At 42.0% G+C, this 20,059-nt stretch overlaps 1 protein-coding gene across 7 annotated transcripts in view; it reads right to left on the bottom strand.

Annotated features, from left to right (window-relative positions):
* LOC111873360 (kinesin-like protein KIF26B) overlaps positions 1-20,059 on the bottom strand; it is a 293,199-nt gene that overhangs the window by 36,465 nt on the left and 236,675 nt on the right. For all 7 annotated transcript variants that reach the window (XR_002844374.2, XR_002844375.2, XM_023868019.2 and 4 more), the window contains exons 4-5: positions 11,978-12,247; positions 3,160-3,253 (exon numbers count right to left, since the gene is read on the bottom strand). Coding sequence is in view for 5 of the 7 variants with exons in the window: in XM_023868019.2 (XP_023723787.1) it covers positions 3,160-3,253; positions 11,978-12,247 (364 nt within the window). In the remaining 2 variants the exon portion in view is untranslated. The remainder of the gene's footprint in view (positions 1-3,159; positions 3,254-11,977; positions 12,248-20,059) is intronic.

Raw genomic sequence — 20,059 nt, 5'->3', positions numbered from 1 at the left:
ATTGGGGGTAAAGCGGCCGGGGCATGAAGCTAACCAGTCACCTCCAACTACCTCCATAGTGCGGCTGAAAGGAATAGGTCAATTGAAAAAATCCACTTCGTCGTGACTCGAACCGGCGACCTTCTGGCTCGTAGCATAGTGCCTTAACCAAATACTCTACTTTATGCCCCCTTTTTAAGACCATACCGTGAATATTCAGTGAAATCTTGATTTCGGAGTGTCCTCCAAAGGCTGTATTGCAGACAAACGGTTCAGTGGAAGGGTTGTCCGTGGAAACGGTAGCTACAGATGGAAACTGCCATACTGCCGTTAAATTCTCAACTGCTATTCCAATAGCAAAATTTATAAACACTTAAAAGGAGCATTTTCTTATAATTGTTGTCCAGAACCATTTGAAAGAGTAATCTAAGGTCCCCACCTCAGTAAAATCATTTCTTAATTTCTAGATCCTTCTTCTACCTAAATTCGAACTATAGAGTAAGTTCTAAAATGGCTACGCATTCACATATCCTATCTCACAGAAGTTTTGCTTTTGTTGCTGATATGTAGGGCATCAACAATGAAAATTTAAAATAAGGATCGCAGAGATTTCTTACATAAACTGTAAGTTAGTCGAAAGTAATGCCATCTTTTGGTGGAAAGATGAAATTAAGGGTAAGAAGTCACAGACTAAACTTTCAAGCTGATTAAGGATGGAAATAAATAATAAAAGATGGGGCGGTAGGGTGCTTTCCTTTGATTATAAGAACTGCGAAAACACGAGAGCATACTCTCAGTTAATAGAAATTTCTCTCTCTATAAAGTCGTCAGGAGTCAGGCTTCAGTTCTTTTTAATTGAACGGCAATTAAGGAGAGTCAACATATAAAATTACTTATTACACTTTCTTCTACTTCTCTGCTTTCTACCATCTTCGTCCACAGCCATAGGATATCCATAAACCAATTAACTCACCCCCTACTTTTCTGAACTGTGTCAGCTGAAAATTGAAACCGAGAACCCCAATTTATAACGCTTAGAATAAAACTGAATTACAAGGTGATTTAATGGGAGGAGGCCCAGTATTAGGAATTATATATCATGCAAAAAATTTATCAACGAGAATGTAACTTGGCAACAGTGACCTGGCGCCTGCCTGTCCGGTACCAGACATTTTCATTACAAGCGAAACTGCTGCAGCCCCCCCCCCCTCGCTGTCTGCAGCATTCTTGAACATGGATCATCACGTGTAGGTCTGCATTTTCTAATGCAGGGTTAAAAATTGTAACCTATTCTGCAACCCAATTATCTCCATCTCCATCAATGTATATACTCCTCAAGTTTCGTTTTATTGGTAAATTTCTGGGTGGTTTATAATTATTAATTGGTGACCTCCGAATGAATCACCCTGTATATAAGGGAACACAAGGCACAGTCAGGTAACTAATGAACTATGGAACGTTACTAATTCCTTTGAACAAAGCCCTTCGTATTTATTTAAATAAGCTTGGCATGATACGAGTGACCTCCAAATGAATCACCCTGTATATAAGGGAACACAAGGCAGTCAGGTAAGTAATGAACTAACAAAAGTTACTAATTCATTTGAACAAGAACCCTTCGTATTATTTATTTATTTAAATACGCTTGGCAAGATACGAGTGACCTCCAAATGAATCATCCTGTATATAAGGGAACACAAGGCAGTCATGTAACTAATGAACTAACAGACGTTACAAATTCCTTTTCACAAAGCTCTTTCTATTTATAACAGAGTCTGGACGGCAGGCCCATTACGCCCAACTTGCAACCCGATTAAATGGGAGATATTACATGCAAACATACAAGAGTTGATAACATTTCACCCACCCAGGAAGGAACCAGACCACAGCGACCAGTATACCAGCGAAATATACTTTTTTTTTTCTGTGGCGCTACAGCCCCAATTTGAGCCTAGGCCTACCTCCATGAAACTCTCCGTTTCACTTCGGTTTACTAGATCTTACACATGCGGTAGGACTCCTTGGACGAGTGATCAGCTCGTCGCAAGGCCTCTACCTGTAGACAAACACAGAAAAACACACAAACATCCATGCCCTGAGTGGGATTCGAACCCACGATCCCGGCTTCCGAGCGAGCGAAGACAGTGCATGCCTTAGACCGCTCGGCTACCGTGACCGGCGAAATATACATATATTTTAATCTAAATTTCGACCTTAATTTAACCTTCATTAGATAGACATTAATTTAACTAATTATATTTAATACCAACATAATGGGACTAAAAAGTAGAGTATACCAAGAGTTTTGTTACCAAGCATAATAGTACATGTTACACAGTAAAAAGCTGTCACTGTGCTTAAGTAATTAAGCACTATCCCATGAAGGCGTATGTGGACAGGGATGTGTACACCCGTATTTTCTTGACCACGACACTAGTTGGTGAGTGGTCAGCTTGACGTCCCGGCCGTTTTACGCCCGGTACCCACTGGACAGTGGGGTGCACCGAGAACCAGTGTGGACAACGGGAAGAGAACATTTTTGACCCTACCGAGACTCGAACTCCGTAGCCAGTCGCTGTACCGACTGTTTAAATCAGCGATAGTGCCATATTGCTTCTAAGTATGAGTTGACTGTGTAAGGTGTTATAATAAATCTATTCACCAATTCAAATGCCCTCAAGAGCCACTAATGCACACGACAATATCTAATAACTTAGAAATAACATGTTATATAGTCATATATAAAATTAGGATCCATTTTAAAAAGCATGTTGAGCAAGTAAGCACAAACAATACACCTGATGATGACCCAATAAGGGTCGAAGCATGTCGTGTTTTAAGATTTTAATGTAAAAAAATCTGTATTTATTGCGTCGGAACGGGTGTAGAAATACTGTGCTCATTAACTGCAATGTAATAAGCATAAGAATATGTTTACATCCGTCTAGAAAACCGAGATTAACGGCCGTGGGGACCCGTTACGCTGACCACGCGACATCCTCTATCCGCAAAAGTTAGCACTAACTATGCCGACAAGCGGCGATCGCTCGCTCGGTATAGTTCGCTTGCGGACTACAGAACAGGGAGTTTATATTTTATATGTTTATATGCAGACTATACTGAGCTAACCAGGTTTGAAACTATGATTTCCACTATAGAAACAAAAGAAAGAGTACTCACCGAGCCTGGCGTGTCCGAAGCAGAAGAGGCAGCCATCCGTCCCGTTAATAACGGCGTGAATCACATCAGTCAGGGCGCCCGAGGCCACCTCCGTCTCGAAAGAGAGAAAGAAATCACGTCAGCACACCTTCCATGTTCACATTTGCTCTGCAGAACATCTGTGGTACAGACATCCAAGAGATCAATAGCATTGCGTACTGTATTCTGGGTTTTAGCGCCGTGTAGTTCGGAGATAACCCGACGTTTCCGTGAAAAATATCAACCTGAACATTCAAAATTGAAGGGTAAGCCAAGCAACAAACCACCTCAGCTTGCTGTCACTCGCTACCCCTATCCACCAACCCTTCTTTCTCTTTTCAAGCTTCAAGGGGTTATCCTGTAACTTGTGGGCTTTCTTTTCAATCCACCCCTTGCTATAAAATATATCGAACACGATTTTTCCATTTCCTTCTATTGGGGTAGGGTCGGTAGAAGCTATGTGACACCCTCTGTCTTGACGTAATGAGTCTATTTCTAACTAATGTTGTGCAATCATTGGTATTCAGAAGGCAATAAATTGATATTCAAAAGCCCCCCCCCTACAAAATATACTCCGTATCCAGAGGATTTGATTGTTCACCCGCCCCTCTTCCATTCATTAATTAATCCAGTCCTGTTTAGTCAGGTTTCTATTGAGAAAAATGTTTTTAGAAAAAAATGTTGTTTGAAATTCAGATTAACTGCGATTTCCCTGTCAACTTCGCTGCGTTACGCTTAAGCGTACAGGTTCAGAGGCGGCTCCCATCTAATAATTTATAAATGACGTAATAATTTACCGATGAAAACGCAACCTGGCAACACTGGGCAGGCGCCTGTCTGCCCAGTTCCTACCACTTCCTTCAGTCTCGCTTTCCTTCTGGTATTCTGGCCGCAACTTTCGCATTTTTCTTGTCGGTCTGTGTGTCCGGGTGGAAGAAACAAATTTCAACATTTTCCGTAACCATATTATATTCACATCTACAAAAGTATGTACTCGCCAAGTCTTGCTTTCATTTGTATATTAATAAAGTAAAGCTATCCCTGTCACAGGCCGTGGAGGCCCATACGGTTGTGAAATGTTGAGGTTCCCACATTTTCTAGATAATCGGCTCACAGATGGCGCTGAGGTTGTCAGCCTTACGCGTCAAGCTATCCCTGTAACAGGCTGTGGAGACCCATAGGGTTGTGAGACGTCGAGGTTCCCACATTTTCTAGATAATCGGCTCACAGATGGCGCTGAGGTTGTCAGCCTTACGCGTCAAGCTATCCCTGTAACAGGCTGTGGAGACCCATAGGGTTGTGAGACGTCGAGGCTCCCACATTTTCTAGACAATCGGCACACAGATGGCGGTGAGGTTGTCAGCCTTATGCGCCGTGGAGGCCCATAGGGTTGTGAGACGTCGAGGCTCCCACAATTTCAAGACTATCGGCTTATAGATGAAGGTGAAGTTGTCAGCCTTATGCGCCGGCCGCCCTTTACCCCCCCAAGAATATTCCTGGTACTCATTTCTGTTAGAGGCTGAGTCGACCCCAGGGCCATAGTACGGCTGGAAGGGTTAGTTCAATGGAAAAAATACAATTAAATCGTAAATCGAACCCGCGAACTCCCGGCTTGTACCATCGTGCCTGAATGGTAAATTAATAACTATAATTAATTATTAATGTTTGAAGGATATGGAACGAAGTGGGCGGGGCCTAAATATACCTGCAGGAACTGAGCAAACGCATTAAAATCCCAGGCTAGATAGGCGGTATCCTGCCCGAGATATGAACCTGAGACCTACCGAATATGAATCAAGAGTGGTAACATTTGACAGGGTAAATGGTAAAGTTATCACTGTGCTTAATTAAGTACCATGCCATGAAGGCATATAAGGGTTCTGGATAGTTCCACTTATTCTAAACCTCGACCACAGACAGATGTGACTGGTGAGCTTAACGCCTTGGCCGCATTATCCACGGAGAAAGGTAAGTGGCCTCAGACTTCGGTCGAGATAATGTGGAGATAAATGTCTGGCCTTGTAGGGAACGGAACTTCGGTTCCTCGGTCATCCAGCCCATAACAAAGTCATTATCCTGAATAGCTAGTATTTTCTTAAAATTATGATTTTTGAGATAAAAACAAATGCCACGATTTTTCAAACACTAACAGGTTCTATATTTCTATTGTCTCTATAAAACATGTGACGCCTTTGTGGTCTAGTGGTCAGAGTTCCTGGCTACAGATCCAGAGGTGCCGATTCGATTCCCAGCACTACCAGGTTTTCTGAGAAGTAGTGGCTCTGGAACGGGGTCCACTCAGCTTCGTGAGAATAACTGAGGATCTAATTGAATGAAAAAGTAGCGGCTCCGGTCTAGAAAACCGAAATTAACTGCCGTGGGTATCTGCTGCGCTGACCACGCGACACCCTCTATCCGCTAAAGTTGGCACTAACTTCGCCGACAAGAGGCGGTCGCTAGGTCGGTATAGTTCACTTTCTTTTTTTTTTTCTTTTTGTTTGTTTCTCTAAAACATCTCTGTTGGTGCGTCATGCCCTAAGTTGGCAACCTTTCGGAAGAAAAGTCCCATGTCTTCAACAAGATAATGTTTAAAATATAGTTGCACTCTCTAATGATCATGTAAGTGCCTACGTCACTATCTGATGGCGACGTGAACTCACAGATGTTTTAGACGCAATTTACATGACCAAGCGTCTGACGAATTCTTAACTAGTCAACAGCTACACTCTCTGTGAGATTTCCCTACTTGATTTACATAGGAACTGGTGTAAAATATGAAAGGCATATCTGCAAACAGCGTCACGTACTGACGAAGCCGGTTTTATTAGCAATTCCCGTAGACCAATAAACCGCATCCTTACACAGCAGTTAGGCCAACATGTTCGTTATCGCGTGCAGCAAGGTGGGTGTTATGACAGTCATCAGAATGCCATTTACTGACGTCAAGATGGCGCGTCCCCAAGACAGCTTCACAATGTGTTTCACTCTTTATGGTCCGTCCGTCACATGCAGACTGCAGGCTTCTGTGCATACACGAGCCTCCTCCGGTTGGTGGACAGTGTAGAAGGAGGGGCGGAGAGGCAGGAGAGGATAGACAAGGAAATAAAAGTATATTCTAAAGGGTTCTGAGGATGGTGGATGACACACAGAATTATTGGGGTTTTGGAATTTTTCCCTCGTCCGGAATTTTATGTAATAGAGGACACGACGTTTTGGAAACTGGATCTGTTTCCGAAACGTCGTGTCCTCTATTACATAAAATTCCGGACAATGGAAAAAGTCCAAAATCACAGTAAGGAAATAAAAATTATTTTCAAGACTTTAAATAACTCCATGGAGAGGAGTCGTGTCTCAGTAGAGTACAATCTGCACAGCTACTTACGAATTTTCCAATAATTTATGGAATCTGAAAGGTTCATTACCGTGCTCACAACATCCCGCCACTTGTTTCTATACCGAGCCAAATGAATCCAGTCAGCACCCTCCTATATTACATAAGATTCATTTTAATACTATCTTCCCATCTATGCCTAAGTCTTCCTAGTGGTTCTTACCTTCAAGTTTTCTACCAAAATTCTGTAAACGCTTTCCTTTCCTTCCACACGTACTATATGACCTGCCAATCTCATCCTTATTGATTTGATTATTATGATAGTATTTGATGAATAATGCAAAATTTGAAGCTCCTCACTTCGTAACTCTCTCTAATCTTGTTATTTCACCTCTCTTAGCTCCAGACATTCTCCTCAGCACCCTGTTCTGAAACGCCCTCGTTCCTCCCTTAATGTCAGAGACCAAGTTCCACACCCATACAGACTCAAAATTTCTCCTACGCTTAATTAATGAAACATTATGCCATGAAGGAATATAAGGGAGTGGAGGTATAGCTCCATCATTCTTGATCTCGGCACTATATGAAAGTGAGCGGTGAGCTTCACACTCCGGCCGCTTTACCGCCAGGGAAACAGTACCCGATGCCCAATGGACAACGTGGAGCTCGCAATTTTAATTTCTAAGTTCTCGGATAGCAGAATGATGAACTGGAAAGGATTTGGAAGGAAGCGGTAGTGGCGGCATTTGTCTGGAGGGACTGAGGAAAAAGGACGACAAAACTCAGAACGTCGGTGTCTCCACCGAGATTCGAAGCGAGCATCACGCGAATACGAGTCCAGAGAACCCGTCCTGAATATCACACAGCATGCAATGCGAACCGAGGGGAGACACGTGTGAAGATGAGAGGCTTTTCAAAATAACTAAGAAAAATGCTACTTCAGTAAAGAGTTAGGAGGGTTGCGTGCTATCAGGAGACAAGTTAAGACTGAACTCAGACGCAATTAAGAAGTATCGTATTTCCAGGTAAGAGCGTCTGTCGAGAGGTCAGAGTGGCATCATGTTCGGGTCACAAGAACTGAACTTGCTTCTTCAAGTTCTTACATTTCTCACGGGATATCCCTGTTAACTTCTACCTACACGTAGGCCAATATAAAATAGGGGGCCATGAGAGTCATATCGCCCAGAAACCGGGCTTAGGGGGGGCCCAAATAGACTCTTATTTAATTTAAAAATATATAATAAGCAAGAATGTGGGAATTATGTTTAAAATGCATTTTTGATTTATTATTCTTTGGCTTTCATCGATATTCGATTGCATCTTTTAGGAGAGAAAATTTTATTTTTTTAAATTGTTTGATTAAATATTTATTATCACATATTTTGTGATTAGAAACAGGGTTTGGATTAGTAATTGGGTTTATTGGACTCGTATAAAACTCGTGACTCGTTGCTTTGTTACTGTATTCACAAGGCGTTGCTACGTAACGGCTTCCAACAATCGTGATTCTTCCGCCTCCGCGCTCACGCCTCCGGCAGGGGGCGACACAAAGTCAGAGTCAGAGTTACTTTACGAATGGCGGTTTTCGGCCAATCAGTTCATCTTGGCTCAAAGCCCCTTGAGANTTTTTTTTTTTTTTGCAACTGAACCCTTGACGTCATAGTCATTATGTAACATCCTCTCTGACGAAAGGATGGGTTTGTCTCTTATGAATATGCTTGGCCTTTCGTCAAGTGTACATAACGCACGTAGAGCATGTTACTGAAAATTCTTCCTTGTGCACCGCATACAAGCCTGACTTTGAGCAATTTGGCTTTCTCTCGAAAGTCCTAGTTATCTAAACGGTCTTTCCTTCTCAAATATTACGCCGTGTAGTCTGGTAGACGTTTATCGACGTATCAGGAAAACTTCTGTTTCCGTTTTCAGGGTCGAACAGTAAGACAAGCAAACACCACCAAACAGCAACGGAGCAACTGTGTTTGCTTTTAGCTTGCTCATCTTACTCCTCGATCCTGAAGATGGAGGCACTAAATGCCTACGAAACGTCATCGTATAGTCTGGCAGATGTTTACAGACGTTTAGGAGGGTCACAGGTGAACTACCAGATTACACAGTCATATCCCAGAACATGGTTATTACAAAATTTCAACGCTGAGTTTTAACTAAAAATACACTTTATGAAGTTGATGATTTTTTTCTGGTTTATTAAAATATATTCTGCGGAAATAATCAAACAGTACCCACCAACATGTACCATTGCTTTTCATTTGAAAGACGGTGTAAACCATTTGTAACTTGAAAATTTCATAGCAACTAAAAGGGTTCAAACCCTCAAACAACTAGGCTCTTAAATTTGGAGCAGAAATCAAATGTTTGCTTCATGACAAAGACAGGGAAGGTTCTCAGAAACGTGGGAATTCTGTTCCAAATTCGATGCTCGAAAAGATTTTATCAATGCAAACCAAGTTAGATGAAACAGGGGCCGCATCATAGATCAAACGGTTAGTCGCTGGCTTCCCACCGCGGCGGCCCAGGTTCGATCCCGGGTCTGGTCAAGTGGGATTTGTGGTGGACAAAGTGGCGCTGGGGCAGGGTTTCTCCGAGTACTTCGGTTTCCCTTGTTAATCTTCATTCCACCAATTGCTCCACAATCACCCTCACCTATCATCTGGGGCTGCTACAATAGGCCAGAAGTGGCCGCAGTACAAGGGACTTAGTCCCACCCCAATAGCAATAAAACAAATAGATGAAACAGAGGACATTACACAAATTCCGCAACACTGTACAATTAACAAGCATTCGCAATATTACTGTACTCTATCAGAGTAATGAAGGAAACAGAACAAAGTGGTTTTTATAATCAGTCAACAAACTGTAACAGTATTAAACGCAAATTGATTGAGGAGTATGTTCATCGCAATATTAAACACTTTAGTAATTAATGTTTTTGTGTATCAAACCTCCACCTCTCTCTGTTAATTATAAATTCTGTGCAGATAACTCATTCTGTTTTCTTGTTTTAATGACGAAAATCTCATTATACTGCAATAAAAATTTCAGTGAAATCTAACTGCTTTACCTTCATTACTAGCTGATGATAAAATTTACCTTCAGTAACTTGAGTTAGAGATACAGAAAAAATCTCATTATATGGAAAGGAGACTTCGGTATCGCAAAGTAAGTCAAAAGAAATTAAGTACGTACTCTGTCACTCACTCACGGAGCTGAGCCCTTTTTGAGAAGCTGCCAGTTGTGCAGCTACTCAAGAATTTCCCAGAATTTTATGGAACCCAAAGGTTCATTACCGTGTTCACAAGAGACCTCCACTTATCCCTATCCTGAGCCAGATCTATCCAATCCATACCATCCCATCCTATCTCCTTAAGATCCATTTTAATAATGTCCACCCACCTACGCCTTGGTCTTCCCAGTGGTCTCTTTCCTTCTGGCTTTCCCATCAATATCCTTTACGCATTCCTCCTCTACCCCATTCGTGTTACATGCCCTGCCCGTCTCCGCCTCCTTGTCTTGATCATTCTAATTATACTTTGAGAAGAGTACAAGTTATGAAGCTCCTCATTATGCAGTTTTCTCCAACTTCCTGTCACTTGATCCCTCTTCGGTCCAAATATTCTCCTCAACACCCTGTTCTCAAACACCCTCAGTCTGCTCCCACAGCAAATAAAATAATAAACAAACAAAAAATTAAATGAAGAATCAAAAGAAATTAAAGGAAAAAAAAATGCAACGACGAATTAACGTAAAACTGCTACAAGGGCACTCCATGGTTTAAAATGTGTTTTGTGCAGTTCTAGACACGTGTCTATCTGATAGCTTTCCTTGCGGAATAACAGCAGAGGGGGGCCATGACTGATTTACTTGCGCGTGTGTTCAGGTGTGGATCTGCTTAGCCCGCGTCAAGTGTTGTCTGCTTATTGGTAACGAAACCAATTTGTCGTGTTACAGCCGATTCTCTGCTCTTCTCCGTGTCAAGGGCCCATAACCACCCTCCACTATCCGCTTCGCTCGCTTCAGTGAGTTAAAAATTCAGTTGAATCTCACTTGTCATCGCTAAACCTACCGCCAGCTTCTTTTCCAAGATCTCGGACAAATCCGCGGCTCCGAATGTCACATTCTTCCCCGATTTTCTCAGTCAGAATAGAAACTGACATAGACGACACAAACATGAATGGTTGATTCTTATCTTCCGGTCTGATTGCTTACTGATTCACTCTGGTTTCTTGCTTGGCTTAATCTTCGAACCTGAAGATGGAGGCGGTATGTTCCTCCGAAACATTGTCTCACTATAGGGCGTTATATTCCAGAAGATACAGCTCTTCATAACGACCGCTGTGAGAACCTCGAGTCCTACAGAAGTATAATTCTGCACGAAGTCCTGGAAAGAACTGACGAAAAATGCCTTGAAGATTATTTAAGACAAAAAGTCGAAGCAAAAAATGGCCGATATGAGATTCTCAAAGCTGTTACTATGAAGATTGGTATTTTCTGGTTGTAACACTGCATAATCCGACAGAAGATTTCAGACGTTTCGAAGTATACTTCATCTCCAGGGCCGAGAATTTTGTGCCTACCTCACAGAAAACAAATTGAAGTTCCATTAAAAAGTCCAATCAGTTAAAGCTGGGGGGGGGGCAATACAAAGAAATATACACTGTTCCACACCTACATTTCCGTCTTACACGCAACTTCTTGTCTCGTCACCTTTTCTCCGCTTATGGCCATCATCAGGTGCTGTCTATCTTGCTAAAATTGTTGCACTGAATGTCAAAATTATGTATCACGTATTGTCGCGTTATTTCCTAATTAAAATAATTTAAGTTTGATTAAAATTAATGTTGGAGCTGGGACATCGTAGTCGGTATAGCGACTGGCTACGGGCTTGACGCCGGATGGGTCGAAGTTCGAATACCGGTAGGATCATAGCCAATGGGTACACGGGCTCTTTAACTAGGGTGAAGCGGCCGGGGCGTGAAGCTGACCACTCATCTCCAACTAGTGCAGGGTTAAGAAAATATGGATCTATGCATCCACTCCAAACGTCTCTGTTGTATAGCGGTCAGAGTTCCTGGCTACAGATCCAGAGGTTCGGGTTCAATTCCCGGCGCTACCAGATTTTCTGAGAAGTAGTGGGTCTGGAATGGAGTCCACTCAGCCTCGTGAGGATAACTGAAATATTTGAATGAAAAAGTAGCGGCTCCGGTCTATAAAACCGAGATTAACGGCCGTGGAAATCCGTTGCGCTGACCACGTGACCACAGAGGCGGACCACTGAACATGACACTGAGTACACTAATATAACGCCAGATGACAGCGACACGGGGCTTGTACTGAATGTTTTGGCTCAGGTAGTAGTTGCTGATTCACAGCTGTGGCTATGAGCCAACACGACGACAGGAAACTGCGCTGTCACTTATCCCGAGAACCCAAAATCTGACACTCAGCTCTTACCTGTGAGTCATCGTGAGTGAATATGGCGTCGAAAGCGAACATTTTTGGGGCCGCGACACCGACGCGTCGATCTTCAGGAGCTGCAGTACCGCCACAAGCCGCAGGATCGAACAGCGTCACTTGTTTCTTACGGCTGTCGACGCTGAGGAATGACGTTGACCCTCCAGCAGGTGTCGGGGCGTCGGATGTTGCTGTGTTTCCGCCAGTGGGTGCTCCGGAAGTAACGGGTCCACAAGTGGCGCCTCCACACACCCGCAACATCACCTTCACCTGTGAAGTCAAAAGGTGAAGAGGTAATACGTCACTAGTTCTTGTTGGAACTGAGGTGACTATGAAGAGTATACTGTCTTGTAGGAAGTAACGCCGACGTTTCGGAGGACCCTATTGCCTCCAGCAGAGTAAGCAAAACAATTATATTTATTCTCCTTCGCTTTTACACTTATACAAGTCACCATATCACAATTAATCTTAACCTTATACAATCCAGCATCTCAATTGCTGTTCTACTACATTTCAGCGAATGCTGGACTTCACCTCTCTTCAATATATTGCATTTCACATACCCACATCAAAATATTAACAGTACTTTCACAATGGATACGATATATGAAATGAAAAGACGGCTCGTTAGTTCGTGACCTACTACATATAACGATTTTACTGTTAATTTACTTGCCTTTCTACAGCCGTTTCCCATATCCCCACGAATTACATACAATATTAGGTTCGTCTAACGCGGATTTATCAAACGCGCTTCTTATGAGGAACGCATTCCCTGCGTTGCGCGAAGTTGTATTTAATTATGACATACAGCGGTGAGGAGGGAGGTGGGAGGACTTCAATTTGGGGGGGACGAATGTTATTTTGTTAAAAGATGGGCAGATTGCGCCCGCTCGCCATACAAGTCAAGATGGAAAGGGCAAAAGTAACGACCCGGGACAAAGGGTAGAGGGATTTCGATTTTCTGAATTAATGATGAATCGCATAATTTCGTGGCCTTTACAGCAGCTGGGTTTAATTATGAAGTTAAGTCAGGAGGGCTCCATGAGAGGCACGTACAGAAACTTGGCAGCCATCTCATCGCCCGTCCGAAGACAGGAGACCCAAGCTGCAGGCCCTCCGAGGTGCGCGATGATTTCTAGTCGGCAGTCTACATACAGAGAGAGGCAGAAAGTATAACAGATGTGCAGATGAAAGCGAAAAGTCAGAGACGCTTCATTGTGGGGGGGAGGGGAATAGTATCACTTTGTTAGAAGGCTCCTAGACTCCACTCGCTAGTCCTGATAAGGGCAGTGTGAAAGTGAAGACGGTGGCTTGAGACAGGAGCCGCGGGATTTTGATATTCTAAATTAATATCGACGTAAAAGTAAAGCTATCCTGTAACAGGGCTTAGAAGCCCACAGTTGTTGAGACGTCGAGGCTCCCACATTTTCTAGACAATCGGCTCACAGATGGCGGTGAGGTTGTCGGCCCTTCACCCCCAGGAAGATTCCTGGTGCTCATTTCTGTTAGAGGCTGAGTCGACCCCAGGGCCATAGTGCGGCTGGAAGGATTAGGTCAATTGTAAAAAATCCAATGACCTCATCGGGACTTGAACCCGCGACCTTTTGGCTTGTAGCCTAGTGCCTCAACCAACTACATATTTTGAAGAATAAAATAGTGGCTTTGACAGCAATGGAGGTTAATTTCCATTAAATTAATATTCAAGCAGTAGCAACCTGGAATTGGGAAACATCTCAGTATTCCTGTATCAAGATGGTAGGCCGCAGGACCTTCCGGTTGCGTACTGATTCAACAATGAGTCATTATTTAGAAATTCAGTTCGTATCTCACAGAAAACAGTTTCACTGCTGTAAAAAGCAGTCGATTAATAATACTCGTATTTACAGAAAGGGTTGCTGTTTATTCTAAGAATCTTACAAAACTCATAAATACACATCATAGACAAAATGCAGAATTACATGTTACCCTTCCAGTTTCGGAATAATAATCGAGCACTAATTTATTTCCTTAATGGACAGGGTACTGCCCTTCCTCGCAACACACCATCTTACCGCGTAATTCTGTTGGTGTTTACTGGCTACCAGGGTTATTAATGATCCTGCTTGCTTTTCCCAGTCTTAATTGTAGCAAAGTGTCCATCCCTCGCCCCTGCAACCAATTACTAATGTGTTTCCTCTTACTAGAAATATTACCAGATTCTTTGAATCTGTGACACAAACAAAAGGATTGGGCATGCACAAAGACCCAACCCCGAACATAAAATTAATTACTAAAAGTTAAATAGCTCACGGTCAGCGTGTTCATTTCGCGTGAAGAAAGTTCATGGGACGCTGTCCATAAACAGGTTACTGAAATGTAACTACTGTCTTCAAACGAAGAGAAGGCGAGGCAATTAACTATGTTACTCCCAGTATACTGTGCAAGCTGAAAACATTGGCATGTTTGCGGGCGACTCGTCCATAAACAGGTTACTGAAATGTAACTACTGTCTTCAAACGAAGAGAAGGCGAGGCAATTAACTATGTTACTCCCAGTATACTGTGCAAGCTGAAAACATTGGCATGTTTGCGGGCGACTCATCACGTCTCCCTTGGAACAACGAAGGCCAATGTTTCCACAAATGAACGACATAACGGTCAACTTAGGAAGGCAATACGGAACATTTCCCTCGACTGCTCTTCGTTGGAGGATAAGAGGAAAATTGAAATTCGATTTGAGATTATTTTTAAGTTTTGCATCCTTTTGCATGAGTATAACTAATAATACAAATTCCACCACCAAAGCAACTACAATTTAACTTACGTTCCACTACATGTTTCGACCCTTATAGGGTCATCCTCAGGTGTTATGGATTTGACAATCGAAGCTGCAATTTCCAAATCACGTTCATGTCGAAAGAGGGGGACGAGGATTGGAAAGGAAAACATGAATACACAAAATTTCATCAGGTAATTAACAATCTGCGTCCTACTTAATTAAAATATCTTAGAATCCGAAAACTGATTATTGCGTTTGCAAAATCCCGCAACTCTTCACTATCAAGAGGTACCTGAATCCAATTTATCTCACATTCCGTATCTCTAAGACACATTTTAATATTATATTCTCATCTATGCGTACGTCTTCCCAGTGCCATCTTTCCTTCTTCTTTCCATCTTCAGGTTTTTCTTACCGAAATATAATATAGATGTCTGTTATTTCCCATGCGTACTATACGCCCAGTCCATTTCACTTTCCTTAAGTTTCCAATTTTAATAATATTTTGAGAACAGTACAAATTATGAAGTTCCTCATTATGTGATTTTCTAAAACCCCTTGTTCCTTCCTCCCCCTTAACGTGCAAATATTCTATTCAACACCCTGCTCTCAAACACCCTCAGTGTATGTTCTCAATTGAAATCTAAGAAACCAAGTTTCACACCCATACAAAACTAAAGGTAAAGGTACAGTTCTTTATTTCTTAATGTTTATAAGGATTTAGACTGCACGAGAAAACAAAATATTTTCACTGGATGGTAGAAAACAGTCTCAGATTTCATCTGCAACCTAACGGAGAAGAGTGGCCCGTGTGTTCGACGAGATTTTCGAAATGGTGATCCTGGTCCCCCTCACATGTCGCAACTATAAACGATACTGTCACGTGATGGACTATAGACGGGGTTTGGATTGGCACTCGGATTTACTGGACTCTTAAACACATTACCATTTACATAGAGACTGATGTTCTCAATCACGGTTTTCACTGCGTTGCTTGGTAGCGGCTTCCAACAAATAAAAAGCCAGCATATAGAGAAAACTCATATATACTTGTGTACCATATTTTAGGAATGTAGATTTTGCAGTTGTTCAGAAAAATGGACCTTAATACAACATCAACGTTGTGGAGACAGACCTCCATTTACAGTTGTATATATAATAATCACCGTACTTAAAAGGTTAGCTGAAGTAATCGTTGGGTGAAAATAAACTTTGACCAGTTTCATACATTCGCTCATCATACCAGAAGCAGGAGGGATGTACTAGGTACGACCTATATACCTAATACATAAACTCCGTGGCCTACAGTCTGCAAGCGAACTATACCGACCGAGCGATCGCAGCTTGCCGGCGAAGTTAGTGCCAACTTTTGCGGATAGAGGGTGTTGCGTGGTCAGCGCAACGGATCCCCACGGCCGTTGATTTCGGTTTTCTAGACCGGAGCAGCTATTTCCTTGAAATAGCTCAATTATCCTCACGAAGCTGAGTGGACCCAGTTCCAGACCCATTATTTCTCAGAAAATCTGGTAGCGCCGGGAATCGAATACGGGACCGCTGGATCTGTAGGCAGGAAATCTGACCACTAGACCACCTATGGAAAAATTATGGCTCCAGTCGCTTGAATTACACTTGTAGGATTTGAGGTTCTCACAGCGGTAGTTTTGAAGAATTCTATCTTCAGCGATATAACGACACGCATTCCGTTGCAAGTCAAAGTCAAAAGACTTTCAACGAACTACACAACGTTACGTTCGAGAAGACAGTATTGAGTAGCCTACTTGCTTAATGGAATACAAACACAAGCTTATATTCAGGGGACGTAACAGGTCTCCGGGCGCGTCCTGAAGCAAGCTTTAAAGATGCCTTGAATAAAGTCGAACATCTCAAGCCTTATAGCTTATTCAATTATTTTGAGATGGTACTAAAGTTTCCTCGTTAGAGACACATGCTACTACACACAGCAAAAACATCAGTTTCATGTGAGCGAATACAGCAGGTTAGGTTACGTGCTAGATTTCTGTGCATCGTGCAAATTGAATTATTTATTGAAGAGTTTTATCTTCTTGGATGTGAAGAGCGTAAGTCCGATATATTCACCTACGTTTCGGAGGAATATCCTGTCTCTATATTCAGGGTTAAAGGCGAGGCAAGTAACAACTTCTACAAGACTACACGGTGTCACAAAAGATTAGCAACCAGACAACAGATCGCTCTGCCATTTCGGCTTACTCTTCGACCTTGAAGATGGAAGCATTACTATCCTCCAAACAAGTCAGTAAACTTCAAAGAGATTACACCACGTCACGAATTATTTATTTTGGAGGGTGAGAGGACGGGAATTTTGGCATGAAATATATTCATATGTGTGTGTGGAGATTATATGATGTCATACTGGGGAGATCCCGAGCTTAGATCTTGGTCCACAAGTCCGGTTATCCTGTCAGAGATTTCTCCTAGTCTTCCTCAGTACTTCAGGCAAAACAGCTGACCACGGCCGATTCCTTTCGAAATGTATATAATGTTTTAAGAGTTCTGTTTTTGTGGGATATAACGCAGTGTAGTCCGCTGAAATTCAACCGACGTTTCAGAGAACCATGTCACTTTCACTTCCAGGGCTGAAGAGTAAGTCACCCAAGAAACCAACACGAAGCAGGCAGCAAACAAAATTTCTATTTTGTTATTTTAAAACGCTGTCAGTGTCCAGACGTCACAGCTTCGAACCGTGAATAGGAATGAATATGGTAAGATCCGGAAGTGGTCTAATACATACATTATCCAGGAATTTGCCTGGAAGAACTGAGGAAAACCGCCAAAATCGTTAATCAGAATAGGTGTGCCGGCCGAGGTTCGAACCGACAACCTCCCGAATATGAGTTAAGAGCGTCGCCGTTAGGTCAACGCTCCGCTCGGTTTTTCATTACAGAATAATCATATAACAAATAACCAGAGCTATTCAAAGCACACCACGATTTGACGATGTGTGTACAGCCAGTCTAACTTGCCTGATTTAGTGTATGTGCCGAACTGTTTCAGTGATACGTTCAAAGTCCCATGATTTAGCCAAATGTTTTTGGAACGGCTGATATACCGGTAGTTCTCAAACCAAGGATTTCAAAGTCTTATCCTTTAACATGCAGAAACGTATTTCGCTAATTAGACCTACAAACTATAAACTGCAGGTACAGTCCAAAGCAGAAGACAACAACCCTTCCAATTCTGCACGTATACATTTATTAGCGTAGTTGGTTGAGGGGCTATGCTACAAGCCGGAAGGTCTCGGGACAAGTCCCGATGAGGTCATTGGATTTTTTCAGTTGACCTAATCCTTCCAGCCGCACTAGGCCCTGGGGTTTACTCAGCCTCTAACAGAAATGAGTACCAGGAATTAATTAAATAATTTTCCTGAGGAGTAAAGGGCGGCTGGCGCGTAAGGCTGACAACCTTACCGCCATCTTTGAGCCGATTGTCTAGATAGTGTGGGACCCTCAACGTCTCACAACCTTATGGGCCTCCATTGCCTGTTACAGGGATAGCTTGGCGCGTAAGGCTGACAACCTCAGCGCCATCTGTGATCCGACTGTCTAGATAATGTGGGAGCCTCGACGTCTCACAACCCTATGGGCCTTCACGGCCTGTTACAGTGGTAGCTTTACTTTGCTTTTACTTTTACTGATGTTACTGCGAACGAGCGGGTTGATACAGCGGTAGACTTCTACTCGGGAGGTACTTAGTTCGATTCTCAGCCGAACATCGGCCATCGTGACTTAAGTTTCTAGCTATGCTTGCTGCCATCTTCATTTTGTTTCTTTATTCGCTTATCATTTGACCCTGAAGATGGAGGCGACATCTTCCTCCTAAATGCAGTATTAATGTCAGAGGACTTCACTGTGGAAACCCACATAACCAACGGCATGAGAACCTCCAATCCTATTGTCACGATTTGAGTGATCCTGTCGACGGGGTTTTGGACTGGATATTGGATATGTTGTCCACTTACATCCACGACTCGGAACTACACTCAATTATAGAGCCATTGCTGATCCCCACATTTTATTTTTATTACTATTATTCCGAGCCAGGAAAGTTCTCCCCAAACGATTTTCAAAAATAGTATGCTTGTTAGTATCATTATTTGCATGTACAATAAACAACAATTAAACTGAATTATTATTATTATTATTATCTCTGAAAATCTAATTTTCATTTCTCAATTAAATATTTATATATTTCATTTCTCAGTTCTCAATAACACTTAGATTTATGTTAATGAAATTATTAGTGTTGTTGTTTCTTGTTTACTTATCTGCATTAATGTGTTTTTCCTAGAGTGCTTGCCTGTAATTTGTCTTTGACTTTATGTTGTGATTGTCCATAATGTAATTACTTGTATCTACCCTGTGTTGTGTCTGTAATTGGCCTTGCGGCTGTTGACTCGGCACAAAAATAATAAAGAACTGAATTGAATTATTGTGTGTATGTACTTGCATTGCCCTTTCTCGACACAAAAGGCGTAACTATTGGAAATACACTTATTTTATTTTTCACGCCTGTTAAAGCTAACTTCAATTTTTCTTGGAATTGTTATTAATTTATTGCCATTATATAGACTGTCATATTCTGTATTTTGTTATTTGATTATTTTTGTGCATTTCTACGTACTCGTGCTAACTTTGTAATTGGTCTCTGTGTTGTTAAGTTTGCACGTAAAAAACACGAATCNTTGTTCGTTTACTTTTCTGCATTAATGTGTTTTCTCCCAGTGCTTGCCCGTAATTTCTCTATGATTTTATGTAGTGTTTGTATGTAATGTAATTACTTGCATCTGCACTGTGTTGTGTCTGTAATTGGCCTTGTGGCTGTTGGCTCAGCACATAAATAATAAAGAACTGAATTAAATTATTATAAACTATTATCATTATCTAAATAATAACTTAATTTTTTTATTATTATATTGGTATCATTAACTCAGACACTGTAAATTGTCCTGTTTTGTGCTTTGTGTGTTTGTTTGTTTGTTTCTTTCGCTCGTGCTCACTTTGTAACTGGCCCATGAGCTGCTGAGTTAGCACGCAAATAAATACGAACTGAATTGTAATCCGACCCTTTAATCAACATCAGCTGCAGTTGTTACTCTGGGGTTTAAGTTTTCGAAAAGCAAATTTCATTTAAGTAGATAAAATTTATGTCCTCGGCGGGAAGAGACTTTTAACGTAAGCGTCTGTTTCTTGTGGCTGCTTCTGCTGTTATTCCACAAGTCGGGGAACTCCCACATTTACGACCTTCATTGCAGTTTAAAAGACATTTGAAGGTTTGCTTACGATA

This window comes from Cryptotermes secundus, unplaced genomic scaffold (genome assembly GCF_002891405.2).
Source record: "Cryptotermes secundus unplaced genomic scaffold, Csec_1.0 scaffold2171, whole genome shotgun sequence".
In the NCBI taxonomy this organism is placed as follows: domain Eukaryota; kingdom Metazoa; phylum Arthropoda; class Insecta; order Blattodea; family Kalotermitidae; genus Cryptotermes; species Cryptotermes secundus.
The sequence above is the reverse complement of the archived record's forward strand: the minus strand, read 5'-3'. Positions and strand labels throughout refer to the sequence as shown.